The sequence below is a fragment of the Perna viridis genome, chromosome 15, assembly GCF_037379345.1.
Source record: "Perna viridis isolate PV_CMFRI_1.1 ecotype Kerala chromosome 15, ASM3737934v1, whole genome shotgun sequence".
Classification (NCBI taxonomy): domain Eukaryota; kingdom Metazoa; phylum Mollusca; class Bivalvia; order Mytilida; family Mytilidae; genus Perna; species Perna viridis.
Genome location: NC_142459.1, coordinates 16,694,907 through 16,720,364, shown reverse-complemented (window position 1 = coordinate 16,720,364; position 25,458 = coordinate 16,694,907). Strand labels below are relative to the sequence as shown.

Sequence of the window (25,458 nt, the reverse complement as noted above, 5' to 3'; positions counted from 1 at the left end):
AACATTCGGGTCCCATATTCTGACCATCTCTATCTAGGAAAAATATAGGATTCGATTTGTATTTTATAATCGAAGCTAGTCTGTTTCCAGGAATGGTGTGGTTCTCAATTATTTTTACCAAGTAATTGAAGTATACTGGAATGAGGCTGCCATGATGCTTTTTAATCTCCCGATTTTACACCCACAAACCGGATATTGATGATGGTTCTGGCTATAAGTATACTGAATCCAGTTGACAATACAACCATTAACGCTCCCTTTGGGAGCGTATTTTGCGAACACCAGATAATAGTTACTGTAGCTTTTGCCTTGTCAGTGATTGCAGTAGGTGAAAAACAGACCATTTAATTTTCTAAGTATATACCATATTTTTCGCATGCCTGAACATTTGATGTCACCCACCTGTGGGGCAAAATAAATTTTCCATTTCATTACAGTTGCACATACAATATTTTTTTCCAGTAGTTAAAATGTTGACAAGTCTAGTTTTTTTCACTTTAAATATTGTCCAATTTTTCTTTTCCAAAAAAAAATATTAACATAAGAAACCTTTCTAAAACATCACAGTCCCTGCAAATCGAAAATCAAATGGTCTGTGCTTAAACAAAAAGCACAAAAAGCATACTAGGCATGTATTGATACAAGTAAGCGATGCAGTAGATATGTATGTAGCGGGAAACTACCACTGTTTCTTACCTCGTATTCTGTCATTAAGTACCTCTAAGGTAGAGATTTAACATGTAATTAATACAAGACAGGTTCAGCCTGTAAGAGGACAAAGTTTTTAGCTAGAAGACTTAATCGATATATATATTGTAAATATGGTGTCAGGAAGAACCAAGCCTATTGACACTGCTACAAATATCGGCTCTATAAACTTTCCCAAAAATCGAGCTTGCTCTGCCGCTTAAACTGCCTGAAGAACCGACTCCGTGAGACATACATGTACTTGGATAGACCAGCTCTTGTGAAAGTTTTAGTAAAGTCAGCTTAACGAGGATACAATGTAGTTAATCTAGAGCCGTATTCATGAGAACTGTTCTACATATATTTAAGCCAGCTCCGCGAGAACAGTGTAGCTAAAGCCATCTCTTCTAACAGTTTCAAAATGAAACAGAGCTAGCACTACGAAAAAAGGTCTGCTTTAGCTGTACAGCTAGCTGTTGGAGAACAGTTTTAGAGTCGACTATCAAAACAAAGAGAATTTGACGGGAGCTGATTTGACTACAGACAGACAGATCCCTTTATATGAGCTCCTATAATCGTAAATATAACACCTTACACCTTTAGCTTAAAATCAAAGGAACAATGTCGAGTTAAAATGACGTCAGATTCTAAGACTCTGTATGGACAGTTATTTAAATAAAAGTCAAATTTTATAGATGAAAGCGCCAAGATAAACGTTTTTCTTCTTTTCAATTGAACACAAAATAGTCTGAAAACTTTTCATTGTTGGGATCTTCGATCAATTATGTTATATTTCAAACACCTAAAAGGATTTTTTTGTGAACATGTTTACAAATAAATAAACTGCTTTTTGTCTCGAAACGACGGGAGAGCCAAAATCAAACAAGAATTAACCGTTTCACTCCCCTGTAATAGTTACACCTTACCTACGCATGACTTTCTTCGTCTGCGAATCGACGTCCTACGTCGCTGATCCATTTCGTTGATACTGCATTGGTCTTCGATGTCTTTAACTTCACCGGGGTCATATTGTTCAAAATAGTTATAAACTTTCTTTGTCCAATGACCAAGTGATCTTACGTGTAACCAAATTCGACCTGTATGCAAAGAAAAAGTTTGAACTCTAAGAAGTTCCAGAAGCCTGTGTTCATTTAGCATGAAGTCTAAAACGATACAAAAACACCGTGTAGTTTCGACAAGCGGTCACACGGAGGCATAACGAATAAGTTGTCACACATGTATGAAAGCTCCATACATTGGTGCTAAAGGGATATTCCCAAAGATGGAAGGAAATTTGACAAATTGAATACGGAAGTAGAATTCATTGCGTTTGTCGATTGTGTTCTAATTATGGTCAGACTGCAGACTTAAGGCCCATTTTCTTTAGTTGTTGCTATTAATGTAGAAATATCGACGAAGCCAAAAAAACCACAACAGTCTTTGAAAATATACACAGCTTACCGGACGACCATTTTAATAATTCAGAGGGGAAGTGGGGTGGGGGGGGGGGGGGCTAGCAAAATATTTATGTTTGAAATTATGCGGGTCATAAAATAAATTTTAACTATTTTCAAAAATAAAAATGGTAGAATTTTGAACACATTTCCTGAAAAATTAATATTTCTGTTGAAGTGGGGTATGGACGAAATAAAACAGGAATATGTGTAATTATACTGGTATTCAGACCTTGTGTCTGTCTTTGCCTAGGAGAATAGAATAGAAATAGAACGCTTTCATTGTCTTGATTTCATAAACTAATGCAAAAAAAACAAAAACAAAACAAAACACATGACAGGTAAACACCGTTTGACGTATGACACATGCATGTACTCAGTGAACACGATATGTCATTGAAATCAATACAGGAAAGAGTTCCCTCCAAAGAATTTACCATCCATTTCAGGTGCACTACTGATAGTAAAGGGATGCCATTCATAATGGGCTATAGCAGGTATTTGTAGAAATATGTAGTCTCCTGGTCTGTAGGAGAAGTTCTCTGGTCTTGAAATCTCTAAGTGTGTAACCTACAAAAAACGTGTACATAGACTTAGAACAAATGATAGCAGGTATTTATAGAAATATGTAATCTCATGGCGTCGATTTCACCAAAAGTCGTAATTGTAGTTGATCGTAAGTAATGACGTCACAACCTAAAATAGTTTCTCGATCAATTTCACACTTCCGACTTTGTGAAATCGACGCCTGGCCTGTATTTTTATAGTCCTTTTCACAAGAAATCGTAAGTGTAAAATTATGACGTCATAATAAATCAAAGTATTGTGATATCATAACCTAAGACTAATTTTACTCTTACGATTTTTTTTCTGAAAAGGGCTGCTGGTCTTAAAATCTCTAAGTGTGTTACCTTCAAAAATCGTGTGCATAGATGTAAAACAGATAAAAAGCAGGTTTGAATATGAACAGATTTATACTAATATTAAAAGTATTGGAAAGAATGATTATATGTACGGGTATATATCATATTCATAGTTTCTCCATTATATTTTGTTTTTTTCAACATTATTTTTTTTATCTTTTAATCGGCAATTGATATTTTGGCGGGAGAATGTCGAGAGTCAGATTACCGAATTAATTTCACAGTGTGAAGTATATTTTTTTCACTCAGGGAAAATTCTGTGTACATAATAATGTAAAAATAAAATCTTCAGTGTGGACAAAACTCCATTTTGATTTTTTTTTCGGGTAAAAAAGCAGAGATAATATGGCATCTGACCACACAACACATTTTCAGTAGAATTTAAAAGCTGCTTGAAAATGTGTAAGAAAGTAGCGTTCGTTTATCGTACGCTTGGTGAGCGTTTAGCGTGCGTGCGGGAAACCTAAACGTCTCAAGGAGTATACCACACTAGATGGTTTCCGTTGGGGACGAATTGAGAGAGCCGCACACTTATATGACACAAAATACCCACCTACATGTACATGTACACAGCCAAATGTGCCACATATGATAATCATATGATAATCATATGAAAATCACATTATAATTATCACGTGGTAGTCATATGATTATCATATGATTCTCATATGAAAATATGGACCTGAAAAAATGATAATCATATGTTTGTTAAAAACAATTATCATATGATACCCATGCGATTAACATATGTTAACTGAAACATATGATTATCATATGGTGCTCGATTTGTATGAAAATCATATGATTCTTATGAAAGGTTTAAATGTGCTTAAAACAACATGTCACTTATGGTGCATGTACATATAACTCACCCCTGACGGTAGTAGGGTGATTTCCTCAATAAAAGTGCTTCCATATTCAGCTCGTTTAATCAATTTGGATCTAGAAATCTTCTCTATAACAAATATAACTCCTGGTACAATGAACCACTTCCAAAAATTAGAGCCATGAATGATTGTCAGAATCCAGAACGGGATATATAACATATGCGTCCAGTAGAACACCTTAAAATAAAGACAAAAGCTACGGTGTACGACAAACCGTGACAACATGGAGGATACACAGAGACCTGGTCAGAATATTTGTTTTTGAAATTGTGCAGGTCAGAATATTTATTTTTGAAATTGTACAGGTCAGAATATTTATTTTCGTCCACATCTGGGCAAGGTTATTTACTTCCAATTCCATATTTGGAAAAAGGCAAGAAAATTTTATTTATTTTCTAGGAAGTGTAGACCAGAAAATTTATTTGCAAAAACTGTCAGCCCACCCCTTAAGAATCCAATGGTTGTCTCCTTATCATCAGATTTTATTTACTGTATACTATTTGTTCCAAGGATTTTTCTCATTGCTTTAATATTTAAACTAGAACTACAAAATGTTGACCATGTGATAACAGATAACTGTGCTTTCAACAAATGTAAGGTGAATTAAATTTGGTCTTAAAAATCTTGAGCGATAAACCGTAATGCAGGAGACGATCCAGAGATTTTGAAAAGGGTTTTCTCGAAAAAAAAGAGAGTTGAAGGCTTTATTTTTCTATCCACATGCTGCACGAAATTTGAACAACATTTTCTAAAAAGGGGAAGGCCCGCCTGAATTGGACATTGTATTGTTTTAATCGGAACTACTCTATCATTTTCAAGTAAATCCTATATATAAATTTTAGAATAGGATCGGAAAAAAATACGGTCAGATACTTCCGCACATAACATCCGAGGGTATTCTTCTGTGTTACGAGAATGGCTGTGTAGTTTCGCATTGTTTACCATCAATGGTCTTGACCTGTGACGAAGAGTCCACAGAATTGCGTTTAAATTTAAAACGATATATGGATCTCTTATTATCTTAGCGAAATCATAAATTAAACGGACGGATGGACGGACATATAGACAAGAAGATAGCTATAATTACAAACTCACTCGAAGAGTGGGAGTACAAAACAGAACAAATCAGGAATTAAATGAAACTTACTTGAAAATGACCACCTCTTCTTATAAAAGACAGAGAACAGATAAAAATTATAACCAGTATGATGTCTAGAACCCAGCCAGTGATGATTGCTGTCCCATATATCCATCCAAATCCAGCTTTAGTTGTGAACAAGATCTTCCAAAGCTCTAGGTCTGCTGTTTGTCTTGCTAATATGACTGAAAATATAAAGATATGAATGTACGCTTGTGAAAAATAAATAAGTAATTAGAGTGTGGAAGACAATGCATTGATCTATCAACTACATCTACAGATGTTAACTGTAAAAATATGTTCAATGAAATGTTTACAATAGTAGTTTAACATGAGGCCAGTCCTCTCACGAAACTACATTTCGGAAGTTCATGGTTCAGGTCAGTGGAATCGTATCCTTTAAAAAAAAATGTTATTTTTTTAGAAATTAGCATATAAAAGCATGGAAAGCAATTTTTTCCAAAATGTCTAAATCCTAGCTTGCCTCTACAGATTTGCACTGAATGCGAATTGTTCACCTTTGATATTCTTGTGTATTATAATAAATGACCACAATTATCGGAAACGATGTGAATTCGAAGTTCAAGTCAATGATTGGAGAAAAAACAGGTATATAATGAAATAAAAAATGACCAACAGAAGCAGAAACAATGATTAGATAAGACCATACGCTAACCCTTATTGATAAAAGGGGAAAACGTATTACCCTACCGGTGCACCTGGTCCATGCTCCCAGTTTTTTTTTATTACCGCTATAACCATGGTTCCCTTGATTACTCTTTCGTTATATCAGTATTAAATTATTTTATTAAGCGGTTTTGTATGTGAACTTACTTGCGTTTCCGAGATGTGCAAAAGTATGAACTATACTATAAAACAAAATCATTTTCCCAACAAGTTTATGGAACATCACGTGATCATCAAGCGGGAAAAAGTTTCCAAGTCGTGTCATGCGCAGGTAGGTCATAGACTTCCGGAGCATGAGTACTAAAATGAACATACAATTGAAATTGAGGTTCATGCCACAGATTCGTGCAGTAATGATGAAGCCATTTGAAGCTTTGTAGTTGTACGCTGCATAGCCACCAAGGCCGATGTTTAGTAGGACATAGAAGATGAAGAATACGACCAGTCTGATGTTGTTCACAATATACTTCTTTGTGAAGTATTTTGTGAAACCTTTTTTCTTTTTCGTCCCCGACGGTGGTTTAAGCCATTGTGCCGCACTGTAAAAAACAAAAACATGTTTATAATTAAATATAGATTAAAAAAACAAAAAAGGCGGACTATGTGCTTAATGCACGCACATAATGTACTTTTGTACTTCTCCGAACACAAAGAAGAAAAACAATAGCAAGAGGCTCCCAGGAGCCTGAAACGCTCACCTGCTTAAAAATTTGCCTTTCGAGGGCAATAATTCTAACAACGAATTAGAAGACTCACAGAAGACGTTGGTACATTGTATGTCCTATCATAAGGATCAAATCTTCAATTTAAAGTATCTTTCTATCTATTATAGATTTAAAGATGTTGGCTGAAAGCTGCTAAAAACATCAATTTTCGCCTTCCAAGAGCTATTACTCTAACAAGGAGTCGTCTAACAACTTGGATTTCCTCACACTTTTGTAGGCCTTGTCATTAAGATCATTTCAACAATTAAAATTAAGTTTCTTTCTATCTACCATAGTTTTCAAAATATTGATAACATTTTTCACCGTTCAAGGGCAATAACTCTAACAAGGAGTATTTCGACAACTTTGACCTAATGGAGACTTTTGTAAGCCTTAAAATGAAGATCATTTTAGCAATTAATACAATTTGGCTAAACCTTACGGTTTTGGGGTTATATGCGACTAACTTCTGCTTGACCTCTATGTTCTATTTTTAGTAACGGCGGCCATGTTTTTTCAACGAATCAGATTAAAATGAAAATTTGACCGCATATAGGTATAATCATGCTGAACACTTTTACCATGTGTTAGAATTTTGCCATACCTTACAGCTTTGGAGATATGTGACAAAAACTTCTCTCTGGCCCATATGTTTATTATTAGTAACTGCGGAACATCCCAAGAAAGATTTATACCAAGTTGGGTTCTGGTTGGTTTAGAAGTTTCAGAGGAGAATATTTGTGAAAGAAATAATATTAAAAATTGGGAAAAAACGTCTAGAAAGGGCAATAACTCTAACAAGGCTTAACATATTACCGACGCCAAATGATGGCAATTGATCACATGGCCTCTGGCCAGGTGAGCTAAACTTAAGCTTTCCTGACAAAGAGATGCAATCAGAAGTGGGTGCAGGAGTGGCTCCCGTTGTTCGAGTAGTCTTCAGTTATGTTGATAACGCTATCATATACCCTGTAACACGAGCAGATTTGTATAAGGAAGATGCTGTCACTCACATTGTTTGGTCATATCTAAATAACGTCTTGGTTCTAAGGCCCTCCTCGTCTTATTTGAGGGTGTTTCTTTACCTATTATATCGCCATATACTCCTTGACGCTCAGGTTTCCAGCAAGCAAAATACTTAGACACACGAAAAACGTTTACCAAATAATACACACACACTCCATTTATTGTGTTTCTGATTTCCCGTATTTGATTCTTAGCTTATATTATCCGTAAACATAAGATTGTGCACATGACTTTGTCACGTACATTTTACGTATTGTTAATCTATTCATCAGATGATAGTGATATGTGGGTGTGTAGTATAAGCTACAAGGGACCTATTGTAGATTGAATACTCTGATAACAGTACCGCATTATATCGAGTAAGATAAGACTAAGACAGAGAGTGGCGGTCGGTCCCTCACGTTACTCAAGTATAATGGTAAAATATGTTTGTGTGCATTAAATCTAGACTTTTACAATTTCCTAAAACATCCCGAACGTTCCTTGAGTGGTCATCGATGATCCATTCCTAATACTGTATTTGTTTTTGTTTTTTGTTTTTTTGTTTTTTGTTTTTTGTTGTTTTTTCGGTCTTTTTAAACCAAACCTACAAATGTAATCTATACATTTGTACATGGAGTTCAGTTAGTGTTTAAAAGAAACTTACACACGTTTTAATGCTAGTTTTACCCACTAGTACAGGAAGTTGATATCCGACAGCAACCAAAATTGCTTTCGAACAGCGCAAGCACTAGCAATATAAAGCCACATACCAAATAAACAAGAATGCTACGCGTAGCAATATGTCCCCCGCCGCTGTAGATAGAGTTGAATTACATATGTTTGACACGTTTTAATTGCAGATTCAAAACTTATGTGCTTTCATAAGTCCATGTGGTGATTCAAGGTTAATGTATCTTAATGAATCAAATTAAGTTAGGTTAAGAATTCTTCATACAACAACAAAAAAATCCGCAAAAAAAGAACGTGACAAATACACAAAGTCCCATAACTCCCATAAAAATTGTCGAATCAAAATATCGTTTAAGTATGATCAACTACGTATGGTGACTAACAATCCTACAAAATTTGGTCAAATTCCGTTTAGCGGTTTCTGAGGAGTTGCGGCCACAAGGTGTTCCTATGCGAATAATGTGAAAAATGAACAAAGTCCCATAACTCCCATAAAAATTGTCGAATCAAAATAGCGTTTAAGTATGATCGACTACATATGGTGACAAACAATAATACAAAATTTAGTCAAATTCTCTTCAGCGGTTTCTGAGGAGTTGCGTCCACAAGGTGTTCCTATTGCGAATAATGTGAAAAATGAACAAAGTCCCATAACTCCCATAACAATTGTCGAATCAAAATAGTGGTTAAGTATAGTGAACTACATATAATGAGAAACAATCCTACAAAATGTGGTCGAATTCCGTTCAGCCGTTTCTGATGAGTTGCGTCCACAAGCTTCGGACGCACGGACGGACACCAACATTTTTATGTCCCCGCTCCGCGTTGCGGCGGGGGACAAAAATCGATCGATCCATTTGGAGATAAGATAATTGCGATGTTATTCAAACTGATAGAATGCAGGACGGACAGACGGACAAGGTGATTCTAATATGAAGTACCACCCAATCTTTGAGTAGGGACATGCTTATGTTAAGCGCAATTTTAGGACAATAGTTTATCATTGTTTCTTTATAGATTATAATGAGTTACTATTGTGTCGTGTCTGCACTAGATGTAGTACAATGTACAACAATATCATATTTATTGAATATAAACAAAACCTGCTTTGTGTCCTAAATGAACTATTTTGGAGATCTTTTTTCTCACATTTCGTCAATTATTCAAGATATTATCGTTTATCTTTACATCTATTTTTTCCCTTATTGCAATTCCATAAATAAGACGTGTATTTTTACACAAAAAATGGTAAACATTGCCATTATCTAATATCAGTGAAATCTGAAATATACGTGAAATTTACCACTGCAACGTCACCTACAATTAACATGTTTTAAGTAACTGTCTTTGTAAGAATCATGCGAAATCTGAAAAATGTGATACACCCCAAAAAAGGCTACATATTTTTTATTTTTGTAATTAAGTTGTTTTATGGGTCTATACTATGAAATGTGTAATTATTCATTGAAATCTGCCTGCTCTTAGGAGATAATCGACATTGAAAATACAGTAGATTCCACTGTACTTGAGCGCCCTTACAGAGTTATCTCCCTTAATTTTGAAATCTACAGTGAATTCTATGTAATTTTTCTCTCCTAAGAGCACGGGTTATATGAAAAGTCACATATTTATTTCTGTTTACTATGACATTTCAAACAATATATCAAAAATAAAAATATGCAGGCTTTTTATCCATGAATCAGATTTTGCATGATCCTTAGCTGGAGTGCTACTTAAATGGCTTTATCATGCTACTTACATACTTCGAATCGGCTGTAGGAAAATAATGACAGAAATTATCAGATGTTTAATCGCCACTGAATTAAATGTACATTCATGGTGTACGCAATGTAACTAATTACAGATGTTAACAAAATGGCATAACTGATTGCCCTTTCCGAAAAAAAAAACATCGACACGCCCTAATAAAAAATTTGCGAGAACAGCTCACAACTGGGGAACATTTTCTACACTTGCGTTGGAAGTTAGTTAAAAGTTTGTACTTATAAACTATAGTGAGGTACATTTTAAGGTATGAAGAATCCAACTTTGCCTGATTTTTTATCAATTTAGATCGAAGATCATAATTGATATACACAAATGTATAGCAGTCGCCACAGCCTATAGATTTGAAAAGCCTGTTAGCATCTGAAACTATCTCTTACACCACCGCAGGGAAATAGTTCCATTGACATACATCGTTAACGTTCAAATGCAAACACTAAGGTACCCTTTACCGTCCGGTTTTTCTAAAATATTAGGATCAATTTTATGTTATTTAAGCCCAAATAAACAAATCAATACACAACTTTAACTCCAAACTAAATATGCTGATTAATTTGGTTTGAATTAACAACGCGATCCAATTAGAAATAGTTGACCTCTAACCTCTTATCAATACCTGTTGGTCATTTCTATGCATTTACCTGATAAGACCAGTCGTTAACTTTCGATACCGAAGTTGTCTAGGAATGTTAGACGCATAATAAGCTATTTAATGTAAAGCTGTGAAGGAAATCATTAAATATAAAAAGCTGGTGTGCTGAGTACCAATTGGAAGAGCTGTCTTTGCATTTCATGCGTTGTTATTTAGGGAAGGGTCTCAGGCTATTATTAGCTCATTTGTTTGCAATAATGTATGATCCAATCCCCGAAACCATCCTGATGTATCCGTCACTGTTTCGTGCAGTTCAGAACAGCAACATTTATACAAGAAATGAAGCCTTACTTTGCATAAGACCGTTATACCGAAAGAGTACGTTCTATGATTTATGGCCACAGAGGATATTCTTATCCCATATATATTTCTTCAAACTACACCCCCCCCAAAAAAAAAGCCCAATCAAACGAACTAATAACTGACTGCTAGGTCGAAAACAAATTGTGTACCAATCTGAATCTTAATAGATTTTACAAATATAGTACGCCTATCAGCCCGGTCGTGATATCGAAAGGAAATAAAAATATGGCTTCTATGCGACAGTTTGTAGCACATAAGCTACAGCTTATCAGCCGAGAATTAACTGCAGCTAGAAGAGAGGTGACAAGAGCAGGACTTATAGAGGCTCAAGTTTGAATGATTTTACAGAGTTTCAACCTGGAGTTCGCTTAATTAAATTTTATACTTTTAACAAATTATAAAAATATTGTGTTTAGATACGTTTGAAGTTTATCCCGGTTCTTTCCTTTTATCTTATCTCAATTTTTGCAATATGATGATTATTTGAGATGCAAAAATTCATATAATCGACATAAATTGATTCAGTACAGGAGTACTTTGATTAGACGAAGCTTTGTTAGAATCGTTGATTGGTGAGAAGTTGATAATTTAATCTTTTACATAATGACATTTAAACATTAAAACATCAAAAATCTCGTACATAATGTAATGTGATACGAGACAAACACATGTTTAATGTTGTTATTTTGCCTGTGTATACTTGTATACTTTTATTGTCGTCCAATCAAACGTAAACAATTCTCTTATAATTTTCTTAAAGATGTAACCTGAGACACCCCGTATGGTGTCATTGCGTAATTGCATAATTTTATTTTTTTATATAAAAATGAAATCATTTGAATACAAAAGGTAAAAAAAATAAATTAAGACATGCATGTTATATTCAATAAAATCCTTGAAAATACTCTGCTTAATCATTTAAGTGTAGACAACATAAAGTACGAAGTGACCTACAGGTACATGTATATGCATTCTGTATTCATTAGATCAGATTATTAAGAATGATCTCCGCCTACAGTGTACAAGTTAGTGACTTCATACCAAACTAAGTTTAAAATCAGCATGTTCATTGCAAAAAATAAGTATTTCAGACCCGATTTCAGAACAATATATTGTCACATGACCAAACAATTCAGAAACAAACACCCACTGGTTACAGAGGGATCAAGGGAACCAAGATTCTAGCGGAAATCAAAAGAATGTAATCCAGGCATGGAAAACAGACAAACACAAAAAGAACATAAAGTAACTAAAATAATACATACAAAGAAACAAAAGTAAATGAGCATTTCAGACCACTAAAAACTGGGAGCATGGACCAGGTGCACTGGTAGATTAAGCTTCCTCTGCTTTTCTGAAACACCGGTCGTGTTGCTCATACAAAGTCAAGTCCGGAGTAGACGAAAGAGGAAAGGAAAACTATGACACGTTGGACAAATCAATTTTCATGATGCAGAAAACATTTTAATGGGAACTGGCAATATAGTACAGAGAAGTCGATGAGCATGAGTGACATATACTTCCGCGGGGTAGGAGCTAGGGTAAACCAAAACATTTCTTTGTGGAATTGTATATTACGTATGCTCATTGACTACACAACAATTGACAACAAAAGCGTCTATTTTCGAATAAGTCTATTTGTTCATCATACCCAAGCAGTAACGAATATTTACATGTATTCAAATATTTATTTGTACCTTATTGTCAGATTTTCCAATACACCAGGGTGCTTCTCCAGTTCTGCTTTCAACTCTTCAAAAGTTATGGCACCACTGTCATCCTCGTCAGCCGATTCAAACAACAAAGCCGTTAGACTGTCAAGGTCATCTTCACTAAGCTTGAGTGAACTCTCCTCCATACAAGATCTTAACACAGTTTTTAGTTCGTCTATGTCAATAGTTCCACTCCCTGTAAATTGTAATGAATACATGTAGCAGTGACTGATCCTCCATCTTGTTACTTGTACATGTACATGTACATATATCAAACGAAAACGGGGACAGGTCCAGAGATTTTGCAAACGGGGGATCCAGATGGGTTCCAGGATATTATTTGCTCATTTCTTTTGAAATTCTGCAAGAAATTAACAACAAAGAAGGGGTCTAAATACTGGAACACCATACATCCTGTATCCAGCGCTTTAAAACAAAAACAAAACAAAAATAAAAGTAAGAGACGTGGGGGGGGGGGGGAGGTTAGGGTGGCAGACATGTGTGAATAAGGCTTTATGTTTGCCTCAACATGGCTTTAATCGTCGGTAATACTTTTTTATATTTTGCATTTTCAGACTCTCAACACAATTTCGTTTGTTTTCAAATATTTTATCCACTGCTCAGCATACTTCAATGCTGCAGTCATACATGTACTGTACATGTATGTATAGTATAAACAAAATGTAGATTATATGAACACAGAAAAATAAGTTCTTCTAAAACTTCCTGCTCCTGTTTAAGTTGCACAGTTTGTGTGTTCTTTTATAAGCTTTTCCTTTTTAAGCTTTTCAATTTTTAAAATGTGCAGTGTTTTTTTTATCCAGATTGTAATTTGCCGTTTTGTTCTTTAGCCCAGTCAATATCTTGTGCAACCTCAGATTATTATATGTTGTTCGAATCATATATTATCATACCAGCATGTACACTTTCAACTTGAAAACATAAATATGATATGAAACTTTTGTTTGTGAAAAAAAAAACATATGATATTCATATGATAATCATGTAATAATCATATGTTAAATGAAACATATGATTACATGTTCCATATCATGCTCGATTCATATAATAAACATACCCGCATGTTGCAAACCATATGAACTTCATATGTGGCATTTATGGCCGTGAATACAGTTAGTACATTCGCTATAGTTTTCACGTCTATCACTAAGTACTAAACTCCGCCTCATTATTCAAATTAGCAAAAATACACAGCAAAGAACATCACTGATTTTTTGTTATATACATGTACATATAGAAGTGCTCATGCCATGTGAATGTTTTCGTTCACAGTATAACAGAACCATTAGTCTGGTGTAATGACACGTACTTAAAGAGAAACGGTAATAGGTCTGCGGGGGGATAGGCTTGTGTACAGTAGTCATAAACCAAATTTAAAGTAACCTTACCATCCGCGTCATAGACATCAAAGAGAAATTTTAGCTTTTCTGTCGGAGAACCTTTTGTTAATTTTCTCAGACCCGTCATCAACTCGTCACATTCTATAGAGCCGCTTTTATCGCTGTCAAAAAGGTAGAAAAATCTTTCGGCGAAAAATGACTGAAAAAAGATACAAACAAAAGACAATTATAAAATGTTAGCATCCAATATTCGCCTGAGTGCAGATGCAGTTTTGAACAGGAAATGATGTGATTATGGAACATGTACATATGAAGCTACATGTATTTAAAGATTTCATCACACATACATGAAACACCAGAGATTCTCTTGGTGGTACCCGTGATGCTAAACACTGTATACTGATTAATTAAAAAGAACTTGAAAATAACAGATACTGTAACCGAAAGTGAATACTGTACATGTAGGCTCCAATCAGCAGATGTTTGCCAAATTTCACTCTGATCGCTTGACTCTTACAAAAAGCGTTCTGGTGTGCATGTAATTTTAAATATTTCCTGCAAACTTTAAAAGGTTAGTCTTCAGTGACTAATGTAACCCGGGGAGCTTGTGGCTTAGAGACTTGTACATGCATTTGCAGGGATTAGAAAAATCATTCTTACCTGTTTGACACCAAGTGCTGATTTAAATTCCTCCAGGCTGATTTCGCCATCGTCACCAGCAATCTTCTTGAACTGAACTTCCATCCACGTCAGCCATTTTGTTTCTTCATCCCTTTTGTTTTTAATATACAAAGTGTACACTATACATTTTCATTATAATCATTTATAAAGGGAGATCATCCCTGTATTTTGTTATATACAAAAACAATGAAACAAAATAAAAACAAACAAATAAACAATTGCAATAGCTTTTAGCCACAACAGTTAAAACAAATCTGAGAAAATTCTTCACTTCCATGGTAACTCCAATCAAAGGCTTTAAAATTGATGACGTCACAAACAGTCAAGATTTTTCTCAAACGTAAGTAATTTTTTTCATATCCTGTGGCGCTGGGACCTCTTCTCATGTAATACTAATGTAACCTCACTATAGTTCACTACAATCACATTTTTCATTATGTAAAATATATTTGTACACGTAATGACTCGAATGAGTCAAGTCATTATGTATATTTATTGACTAACGTTCGAATATTAGGCTAAACTTAAATGTGATCAAAACTGCCAACAAGAATACAAAATACAAAAGTGCGCCAATACGCAATTTAGCCTCCAATACGGGATTAAGCCGTTTAATAAGTCATATTGGCCTCGGCCAATATGCTGTATTGGTCTAGTTATTCAATAAAGGTATAATTGAGTAAGGTTTGCCATATTGACTGAGTAATTGGTCTTCGCCTACGCCCCTGTCCAATATGGCTAGCCTTGGACCAATATCTAAGCCAATTTGGAAAACCGTACGCACTACATGTTATACTTAGTCATCACACATTCGGGTAGTTTTTAATACTTCTTCAAATCATAAAAATTGAAATGACTATAAATGAAAATAGTTCAAACAAAAAAAAAAACAAAAAACCAAAAAAAAAAAACAACCAAACAAAATGTAAGTAAATGATTTCGATAAAATGTGTTTTTTTCAGGGTGGCACATCAAATTAGTCATTCTTGCCACAAATATATTCAGTACATCTAGAAAACAACTGAAAAGCCATTTAAATTTATGTTGAAGTATCTGTGACGTAGATATTTTTTGACTGCTTATATAGGGAAAGAGTGTGGGAAAATTTTTAGGCCATTTTCCGTAGTGCATTTCAACTGAATTTGACCAATCAATGTCTTAAAAAGGCAAATTTTACAAAAACTTTAATGGTTACAAAATGTATTTCTGGAGGTTATCAGGTATAATTAATTGGTTAAAGCAATAACATATCTGCGTTTTTTACCTTCATGTGCCACACCTTTTATATAAATTTTGTCCGATTTTTGACGGAGAAGTACTTAATATCAGTTGTGTACAAGTGAATGCCAGAGAAGCAAAGAAAGAAGTGACATGATGAAAAAATATCGTAGTAAGACTAGCATGTTTGGTTTTGAAATAAGAGGTATCTACACATCAATAATTAGCTAAAAAGTACATGTAGTAAAAAAATTAACGAGGATCCGTTCAAGATTAAATTATAAACAAATGTAAGTTGACGTTCTGCACACATTGGTCGGACAAAACAGCTTTTTTTTAGTTAAAGTGTTAGTTCCTGTAAGAAGGGGCAGTGGGTAAAACTTGGTATGAAAAAAAACACCATTTTGATAGTGTAATTTGACTATTTGCACCATCAGAATCAAGGAAAACAGACAAGATTTTCCATATTATGTTCGACCATTTAGTTGCAATTTCATTGAAATGCACTGAAAATGAACATTTCAAGGGCAGATAACTTTGTCAAAAAAAACCATTTTTCTAAGATTCTATTGAAAAAATTCTTAGCAAAGCCAGTGATGCAGAGATTAAACAAAGGTCTTTCCAAACAGAGACAGTATCCTTGGTTGAAATTATATTGTCAGATCGGTGGGGTTTTGAAATGCATGTTTCTAATTTTTCCTGATTCTTACAAACACTCACACTTAATATCCAGAAACTATTACAGGAGGGGTTCAAACAAGACGCTTCGACCCCTCTCAACTCTCTCTGACGACCACGTGAGGCGGCCAACTACATGTATTTACTTTATGTCGAAAAATAATACAAATTGGCATTGTTCATTTTGTCTCTCTTTTGTTTATGTTTTTTTTTTATTTTTAAGAAAATGCGCCAACTACATGTATGTGAAAAAAGAAGTTCATTTTGGTATTAAGCTTTCAGAATTGAGAGAGCCTTGATCTCCAAGGTAACCATAATACATGTAAATTGTTTTCAATTTCTTAATGACAAATTTGAAATGCTTAATTTTCCTCTGCAGGATAAGGGCCTAGGAAAACCTGAGAATAGTGGTAGTGTTGCATTACCATAACGTCCCTGACCAAGTATGTTTATACACATCAACATTAATCTAATTAAAATAGTTTCTTTCGGTCACTGGATATATCCATTCTACTTTTTGTTCAGATCACGAATAATTCAGAATCCTCGGTTTTTTTTCTCATTAAAGATGAACTCGAGGGGGGTCTAATTTTAGATCCTGCAATGAACCTCGTTTGATTCTTATATTTCGCAAGTCCATGGCATCCAAAATGATAACTGTTTTTGAAAAATCAATACAGAAACATTGCATGATAGTTAACATAAATTTCAGAAGGGATGTGATACATGCTTTTTAAAAATCTACATTTCAATTCAAAACCAGTTACATGTCACATTACCAGTTTTTGTTTTTCCAATTTATAGAGTATTTTTTTTAATTAATCTTGATTTATATGTTTAAGAGGCAGCTGAATGCATCGATTGCACCTGAATAATACAGAAGACCAAAACAAATTTTGGTTTTTTCATTGTGTTTTTCTACGCCTTGTATCACATCCACAGTTTGCTGAATCAGAATTTTGCATGGATTGAAACCAAAATGGTTGTTTTTCATATTTACGGGATGCAAGCCATTTTATCGCGTTTTTCAAAGGGACATAACCCACCAACACCCGATAACCTGGTTGTCGATCTCATTGGGGAGAGGGAAAACAGTAAACATTTTTGTTGGAAACAGAAACTATTTTCACTTTGGTAAGTACATGTGGCCCATTTCACAAAAATTCGGAAGAGTAAAATACGCAATTTAGCCTCCAATACGGGATTAAGCCGTTTAATAAGTCATATTGGCCTCGGCCAATATGCTGTATTGGTCTAGTTAGTCAATAAAGGTATAATTGCGTAAGGTTTGCCATATTGACTGAGTAATTGGTCTTCGCCTATGCCCCTGTCCAATATGGCTAGCATTGGACCAATATCTAAGCCAATATGGAAAACCGTACGCAATACATGTTATACTTAGTCATCACACATTCGGGTAGTCTTTAATACTTAATCAAAAAAAAAGGAAAAAGAAAAGGACCACTGAATGGTTTGCAATAAGTTATTTAAAAGTATCCAAGTTATTACCGTAGCTTTAATAGATTGAAAACTTGAATTTGAAGTCTACTGCTGTCCATTGCTCCAATGTGACAGTAAACGAGTCTGCCGGATGACAGATTTGTAGAAAGTTACTCCCCTTTGCATAAAATCCTCCAAAAAAAAAACGAACTCAAAGTCGGGCATATGAAAAAGGCTATTGAACCGATGTATACTTGGAACAAAGGTTGAAAGAATTTTATCAACACATCAATCAAAATCGGACGATGTGAACTTTTCCGTGTTCAATAACGATATAACAAAACAGGCTTTTAGGTTCGCGCCATTTCTCGCGTTAATTGATCTCGAAGAGAGATTTAGGAAAATGAAGTAAATAAATAATCAACATTCATAAATACATGTACATTTATTTTAATAATAATATCATTACTTAATGTGTTTAAAAAAACTTTAATCATATTTACTCATTGCACCATTAGGTTACAATTTGTGGTCAATAAGGTCTAAAGACACGCATACTGAAGCAAAAATATAAACATTTAAAAACATCACGGTAAGAACTTAGTGTTTAGGACTGACAATGTCCTTAATTCTGCCTAGAACTATAAGTACTTGTATTTAAACTATCTTTCTTTTAAATAAAAAAAATATGACATGCGTCATACGCATGGATACAATTAAAAGTTGTTCCTTTAGACTACGGATGTTTTTTTTTATATTATATTACGTCACAGCTAAAAATGTGTACAAAGGAACTACTTGTGTTTGGGCTGGAAATGAACTCAATATCAAAGCTTTTGTTGATTTCTATTTTATCATATTTTGGGCTTTTTTTTGGTTTTTTTTTTTTTTTTGAAAGATTTTGGCCTTTTAATAATGTCTCGTATTTCCTTTTAAATGGAAATGAATCTTGAAAACAATTTTATTTATTGTGCAAACACATAATAATGTACATGTATATGTGTATCGATGCGTAGTACTGCTTTTGTGCTACATTTCATCTCTATGTCATATATCACCGGAGGATTCAAAACTTTATATAGAAGGGGGTTTCCAATCAAGAAATGTATAAAAAGAAAGAGACCATAGGCGTCATTTGCTTATTTCGCTCTAATATTGCAAACAATTTAAAGATTTTCCAAAAGGGGGGGGGATCCTAACCCAAAACCCGAGATGGATCCGCCACGGTATATTTCGGGCACAGACATAGAGAAAATTAGCTGAGTAGTAGAGTTACACAAGACATTTGGTACACGTACAGAGTAACTGCTGAAAATGTGGACAGAATTATTTTTTTTTTTGACGCCAGCCCCTTCCTGAATCTTTTAACAAAAACAAACGTTTATACTTTTTGGTATATGTTCAGTGTATTGGAATTAAAATGTTATTTACATTGTTTATAAAAGCAGATGGAGCATTTCACCGAAAAAAACACTCTTCAATCCCAAAATTTGTTTGCTTCATTCATTTTTGGGACATACAATGCGAAAATTAATCTGTCCAACAACAGACTGTATACAAAATTACTCAGATTCCGAATGTATCATTATCTTGTCTCTAGCAGTAGGAAAAACTAGTTCATTAAATAAGTACAATCACATGTGAGTACATAAAAAATACATGTACATGTATACACCTCTATTACATTACTCACAGTAGATGTATTTGTGCATGTAAGTCGTATCAGAGAATACACGGTCAGGCACTGACCTAGAAATTTTAGAGTTTTCCAACAAGGATGGGGTGTGGTTCAGGATATTTTTGGGAAATTGTAGTGCCATGTTTTACAGTCCGTTATTTCTTGACATTTTACTTGCGGACTTCCTGTCTAACTTAATTTAAAATGCCTGCACATGAAGGTATTTTCCACTCCCCCTCTTTTATTGGCATACATGTACAATAGGTACATGTACAACTTTCGAATGCAATATTTAAGCGTACATGTATGCCTGTAGTTAATAGTATACACTGATAATTCAATACATGTACATATGTACTCTCGTACTTGTTTTCTATCGGTGGCATCACTTAAAGCCTGGTTTATATGTCATATCACTTATGATGTACATGTAGTGATCAGGAACTTGATTCTCAGTTTTTAATACTGATACAGGATTTCAGGTTGCATAAGTGTTGGGGGGGGGGGGGGTGGTAAGCAGAATTAATGCCCAGCCAATCTTATTTCTTATTTTCAGCAGTATTTGTATGTGGAAGTTCAAGACCACCAATCACTACATCAGGCCCAATATCCTCAGTGATGAATATTGTATTTTGTCTTAATCTAAAGTTACGACCAAGTTTCAGACAAAGCGATAACCCTATTTTGATAAACAAAAAACAGAGGTTTTTCATCGATCCTTGAATTCCCTCGCAATTGACATCATTGACAAAGGTGTATGTGTTGTATTTACATGTAGGCACCGACCATTTTATTAGCAGGGGGATCTTTTTGGAAAAAAATGTCCCAAATTTTGGAGAAAAATAATGTTCATTCATCTATTGAAAACAACGATTCTATATTTTCTGAATTAATGAACAAGGCAGATTTTCAAGTCAAAAATATTGATTTCGATTTCTGCTGAAATAATAATAAAATCAAAGTGCTGAGGCACTGAATCAAGGAAGACCTCAAAGTAATCAAAAATATTTATGTAACCAAAATGTAAGCTAAATAAACCGATCAAAACTTAGTCCTTTTAAAGAATAACTATTTGTTTTAACGCAGTGTATATTTATACAGTCCGTTTATCAATATATATTTTTTAGTCTTCTTTTGTATTATTGCTTTTGGTATTCCTGGCTGTACACGTACGTCGATGTCCTCAAATTTCCTAATACTTAAATCAGCATTTCTTACAAAAATATGAATTCCACTGAGAATCACTGACTATCAATATTCGATGAATTTCCAAAGTAAGATTGGACCCACACCTTGACATTTTGGTTTAGAGATGCATGAAGTAGAAATGAATCCTGCAGACTGTAGAAAGTTGAAAAAAGGCCCAATCTCAAAGGTGAAATGAGCAAATAAATTTCCTTGCTTGTGCTCACTTTGATGTAAAATTTTTTTGTAATAAATTAAAACTAAAATTTGTCATTATCATTGTTGTCTAGATTAGGCTATGGTATGTACAATAAATGATTACCTTTCTCTAGGAATTTTTCAGTTCAAACAAGGATAAAAACTCTTGTAAAAATTACTATGTAGTTAAAAGATCATTTAACTAAAAACAACTTTGTAGCTCATAGATTTGAGCAATTTAAGATTCCAATTAAATTGGAAAGTCAATGGTATAGAAATGTGGTGAATACAGCGAATATGATGTCTTGGTCACAAATGCACTTTGAGTATAAATTCATCTTTTTTTCTCTCCAAAACAAAAAAGTTACTAGTGAACCCATACCTCCTGAGTACCACTTTTTTATGATGAATCACTATTTGCTGAGCGTTTTATACCTGTCTGTCTTCAATAATGTATATGCATTTCTTTCACTTTTTTCTGCATGATTGTTTCACAAATATGTATGATCCAATTCAAGTAATTCTTATGTTTTGCAAATATATAAGTGCTAATATTTTTGTAGTTTTTTATTAAGAAATGTTGACATATACATTTACGGCTGCTTCATGCTATACAAACATGTACCAGACTTGAGAATCATGAATTTTGTTTCATGCTTAAACAGTGTCCCATCACAGAAATGGTCTGTTTTACTTTTGCTTTCTTCTCACTTCATCTATTGAAACTTATAAGTGATAACCACTGAAAAGAAATCAAGGAAAAAATCATAACAGTGTCTGATATATGCAAAATGTTACAATGTAAATTCATGAAAATATACATGTATTTTAACCATATGATATGGAGAAAGCTCCTATTGTTGGGAAATATTGTTACATGTACAAAAATGTACATATAATTTTGTGCAAATCAGGCAAAAATACAGGTTGAGTGGTTATAACAGTACCAGGTTTTTACTGGTTTTAAAACCACCTGGTCAATATTCTCAAAGTGATCAATACAGGCCGATTGAAAATTTGCAAACAATATTTCTGTCATTACTCATAGTTTTTGTCCTACATTAAAATGTTTATATAGTATATATTTACTATATTTCAGTGTTCCAATGTTTTATTCTTTTAATATCTCTATCAGCTGTATTAATTAAGAAACAAGCACTATCTGTAAAGAAAGGATAGCCGACGCATTAAAAGTTTCTACAATTCTTTCAAGAAAACAACACCACACGCAATTTCAGTGTATTTCATGAGCACATCTTTGTTTCAATAACTATTAATAACAGGTAACATACATGAAGGTAAGAGTAGAACAGGTTACTTTCCACCTGTCATTGTTAAAACAACATCCTCTGATAACCAGATCGATCATATCTATCAAGTGATGAGTTTAAAAGTCATTTCATTTATCAGACAAAAACCTTCTAAATACAGAAAATGGAAAGCTTGCTAAGAATATTGCTTTATGGCTTCTTCCATGTATGATTTTAGCTACCTGCTGATTTATAATGATGTTTGGACCCCCATTTCAAAATCTCTGGACCAATCCCTGAATGTTGATTTATCTATGAGAAATTAATGTCACATTGTAAAGAAGAAAACAAATTAGATACATGTATCACTATATTACAAATATCATAATTTCATGTATAAAATCTTTAATTGATACTGTACTGTGTATGCCAGTAACCATAGTTAGAGTACATGCACATGTATTTTTGTAGTTTTCAATGTAAATTTCTTGTTCACAGACATACAAATGTAAACTGCAAATTTTGCTAAGAAATATGACTACACTGTTCTACACTAGCAATAAAAACAGCATACCTATCACCAGTTTTGAAAATTTTAAATACCTGTGTACATACAAAGGTATATGAATAAATAATGTTTACCTTCAACACTTACCTAGTACATTGTACATGTAAGAATGCCCATGAAAATCAGCTCTTAGAATACGTCTACTTTTGGTAGCTTTGATATCGAACACATTTTCAATGCAATTTCATGGCCACAGAATTTCAAGCATAACTGTGTCTATCTTGTGTCATGAAAATCTTGTTTCTCACTTTATGATCTGCATTCTAAATAAATGTATCTGGTATATCTTGACAATGTACTAAAAACAACCATATTGATAATCAGTTATGACTTACATGGATATAATACACATCTACATGGTATTACTATTTCTTTAAATTCCATACTGAATAGTACATGCCAAAATCTGTATCACATGCGGTATCAACAGGAGACTCCTATGTCAACTCAAGGGCCACTGGCCCGCGGGGTGATATAGGTCGAGAGTTGATTCTCCACATCAAACAGATTTTTGCAGGTCATGTTCATTTTTTCTTATATTTTATCCATACAAAATGTACTCCAATTGTGTTCTGTGCAAGGTGTGATATATGATATACAATATATATATGTCTATGGGTGTGATTTAGGGTATGCCATATATGTCTATGGGTGTGATTTAGAAAATGCGATATAGGTCCATGGGTGTGATATACAGTATGCGATATAGGTCTAGGCGTGTGATATAAGGTATGAAATACATTTGTATATGTCTGTGGGTGTGATATATTATATGTTAATAAATATGTATTTTCATATTGGCCCTGTTATAGGTTTGAGGTCTGTCATATTGGTCGAGGCGGTCGTATTGGTTCCAAGGCATCGCCGTGGGCCAATACGGCTGTCGAGGCCAATATGATTGACCGAAACCTTTAACAGGACCAATATGAAATTACATATTTATTGGCAATTTTATTAATTAACTCAATTAGATGATTTGTAAAACAGTTGTTCTCATGTTTTACCAAGAAAATGTAGGTTTATTTGCATTTATAAGTCTTAAATATCCTTTTTGTATAAAATGGGTTTTTTTTTTGGTGTTTCTGCAGCTTTTAGTCCTGGTGATCAAAATTCATGAAATCCAAATCTAACTCAAAATGGCGGTGTCAAACGACTGGATGTTATGATGATGTATTGGTCCTGGTTTCATCCATATTGGCTCGTATAGATGCCCGGTTTAAATTCATATCAATTGGTCAGTTTTTGACATATTTTAACGTATTTTGGGTAGTTGGTTAATAAAGGGTACTTGAAATGGGTTTAAGGGTGTGAAATAGGGTATGCCATATAGGTCTATGTGTGTGATTTAGAGAATGCGATATAGGTCCTATAGGTCTAGGCGTGTGATATATGGTATGTAATATATGTCTGTGGGTTTAGGTGTGTGATATACGGTATGCGATATTGGTCTAGGGGTGTGATATACTGAAGGCAATAAAGGTCTAAGAGTGTGATATAGAATGCAATATAAGTCAAGGGGTGTGATATAAAATGCAATATAAGTCAAGGGGTGTGATATAAAATGAAATATAAGTCCAGGGTGAGATATGTCTAGGAATGTGATATACGGTATGTAATACAAGTCTAGGGGTGTGATATAGGGTATGCGATATAGGTCTATGGTCTGTGTGGAAGGTTGGATTTTAGGAACATGTACATGTACAAGTGCATTTGTAGGTCATGGCTCATGTGTCCACTCGCATCCCAAGGACATTACTTTATTTCACTGGATACCCCTCCTTTTTGATAGTTCAAGATTACCTACTGAATGTGATGAATAAGCAACATGACATCCTTTCATCCTTACCGTTGAAACAGACATTGCTTATGTCTCTGGTATGAAATAATAACAATTGAAGAGTAATCAAGGGAACCAAGGTTATAGCGGTAATCAAAAGAATGTAATCCAGGGACAAAGACCAGACATGGAAAACAGACATACACAACAAAGAACATAAAGTAACTAAAATCATACATACAAAGTAACAAAAGTAAATGAGCAACTCGGACTCCACTAAAAACTGGAAGCATGGACCAGGTGCACCGGTAGGGTAAGCGTCCTCTGCTTTTCTACAAACACCCACAAAGTTGCTCATAAAAAGTCAAGTCCGGGGTAGACAAACGAGGAAAGGAAAGCTATGACCCGTTGAATAAATCAGTTTTCATGGTGCTGATGGATACACCATAACGATCCACGAGTTCATGATGACGACCATAAAACTTCTGTAGTGATGACTTCAATCTTGTAGCAACATATCCCTGTTCCAGAAGCCTATTTGTTAGAATTCTAGCGCGATACAAAAAGTCATTGTTTATGTCTCTGCTTTGAAATAATAATGATTTAACAATTTTGTTTATTTTCTATTTTAAATACTTCTTTATTTGCTACATGTATTTACATGTATGTTTACCATTTTATATTTTTTTATGTACATGCACATGCAGTAATTAACATGTATGAACACAGTGCTTGCATTTTATGTAAAGAAGTTACATTCCTGATATCAAATTAATCACACATAAAATTTTCAA

At 34.1% G+C, this 25,458-nt stretch overlaps 1 protein-coding gene across 9 annotated transcripts in view; it reads right to left on the bottom strand.

Annotated features, from left to right (window-relative positions):
• The window catches only part of LOC148597180 (NADPH oxidase 5-like), a 68,094-nt gene that overhangs the window by 14,068 nt on the left and 28,568 nt on the right, over window positions 1-25,458 (bottom strand). For 8 of the 9 annotated variants that reach the window (XM_088562770.1, XM_088562767.1, XM_088562769.1 and 5 more), the window contains 9 exons: window positions 14,652-14,763; window positions 14,040-14,190; window positions 12,616-12,826; window positions 5,924-6,315; window positions 5,099-5,274; window positions 3,937-4,128; window positions 2,579-2,711; window positions 1,614-1,784; window positions 697-720 (listed from right to left, as the gene is read on the bottom strand). In XM_088562770.1, the coding sequence (XP_088418896.1) occupies window positions 697-720; window positions 1,614-1,784; window positions 2,579-2,711; window positions 3,937-4,128; window positions 5,099-5,274; window positions 5,924-6,315; window positions 12,616-12,826; window positions 14,040-14,190; window positions 14,652-14,763 (1,562 nt within the window). Of the gene's footprint in view, window positions 1-696; window positions 766-1,613; window positions 1,785-2,578; window positions 2,712-3,936; window positions 4,129-5,098; window positions 5,275-5,923; window positions 6,316-12,615; window positions 12,827-14,039; window positions 14,191-14,651; window positions 14,764-25,458 lie in introns of all 9 variants that reach the window. The other variant, XR_015918836.1, reaches the window with a different exon arrangement.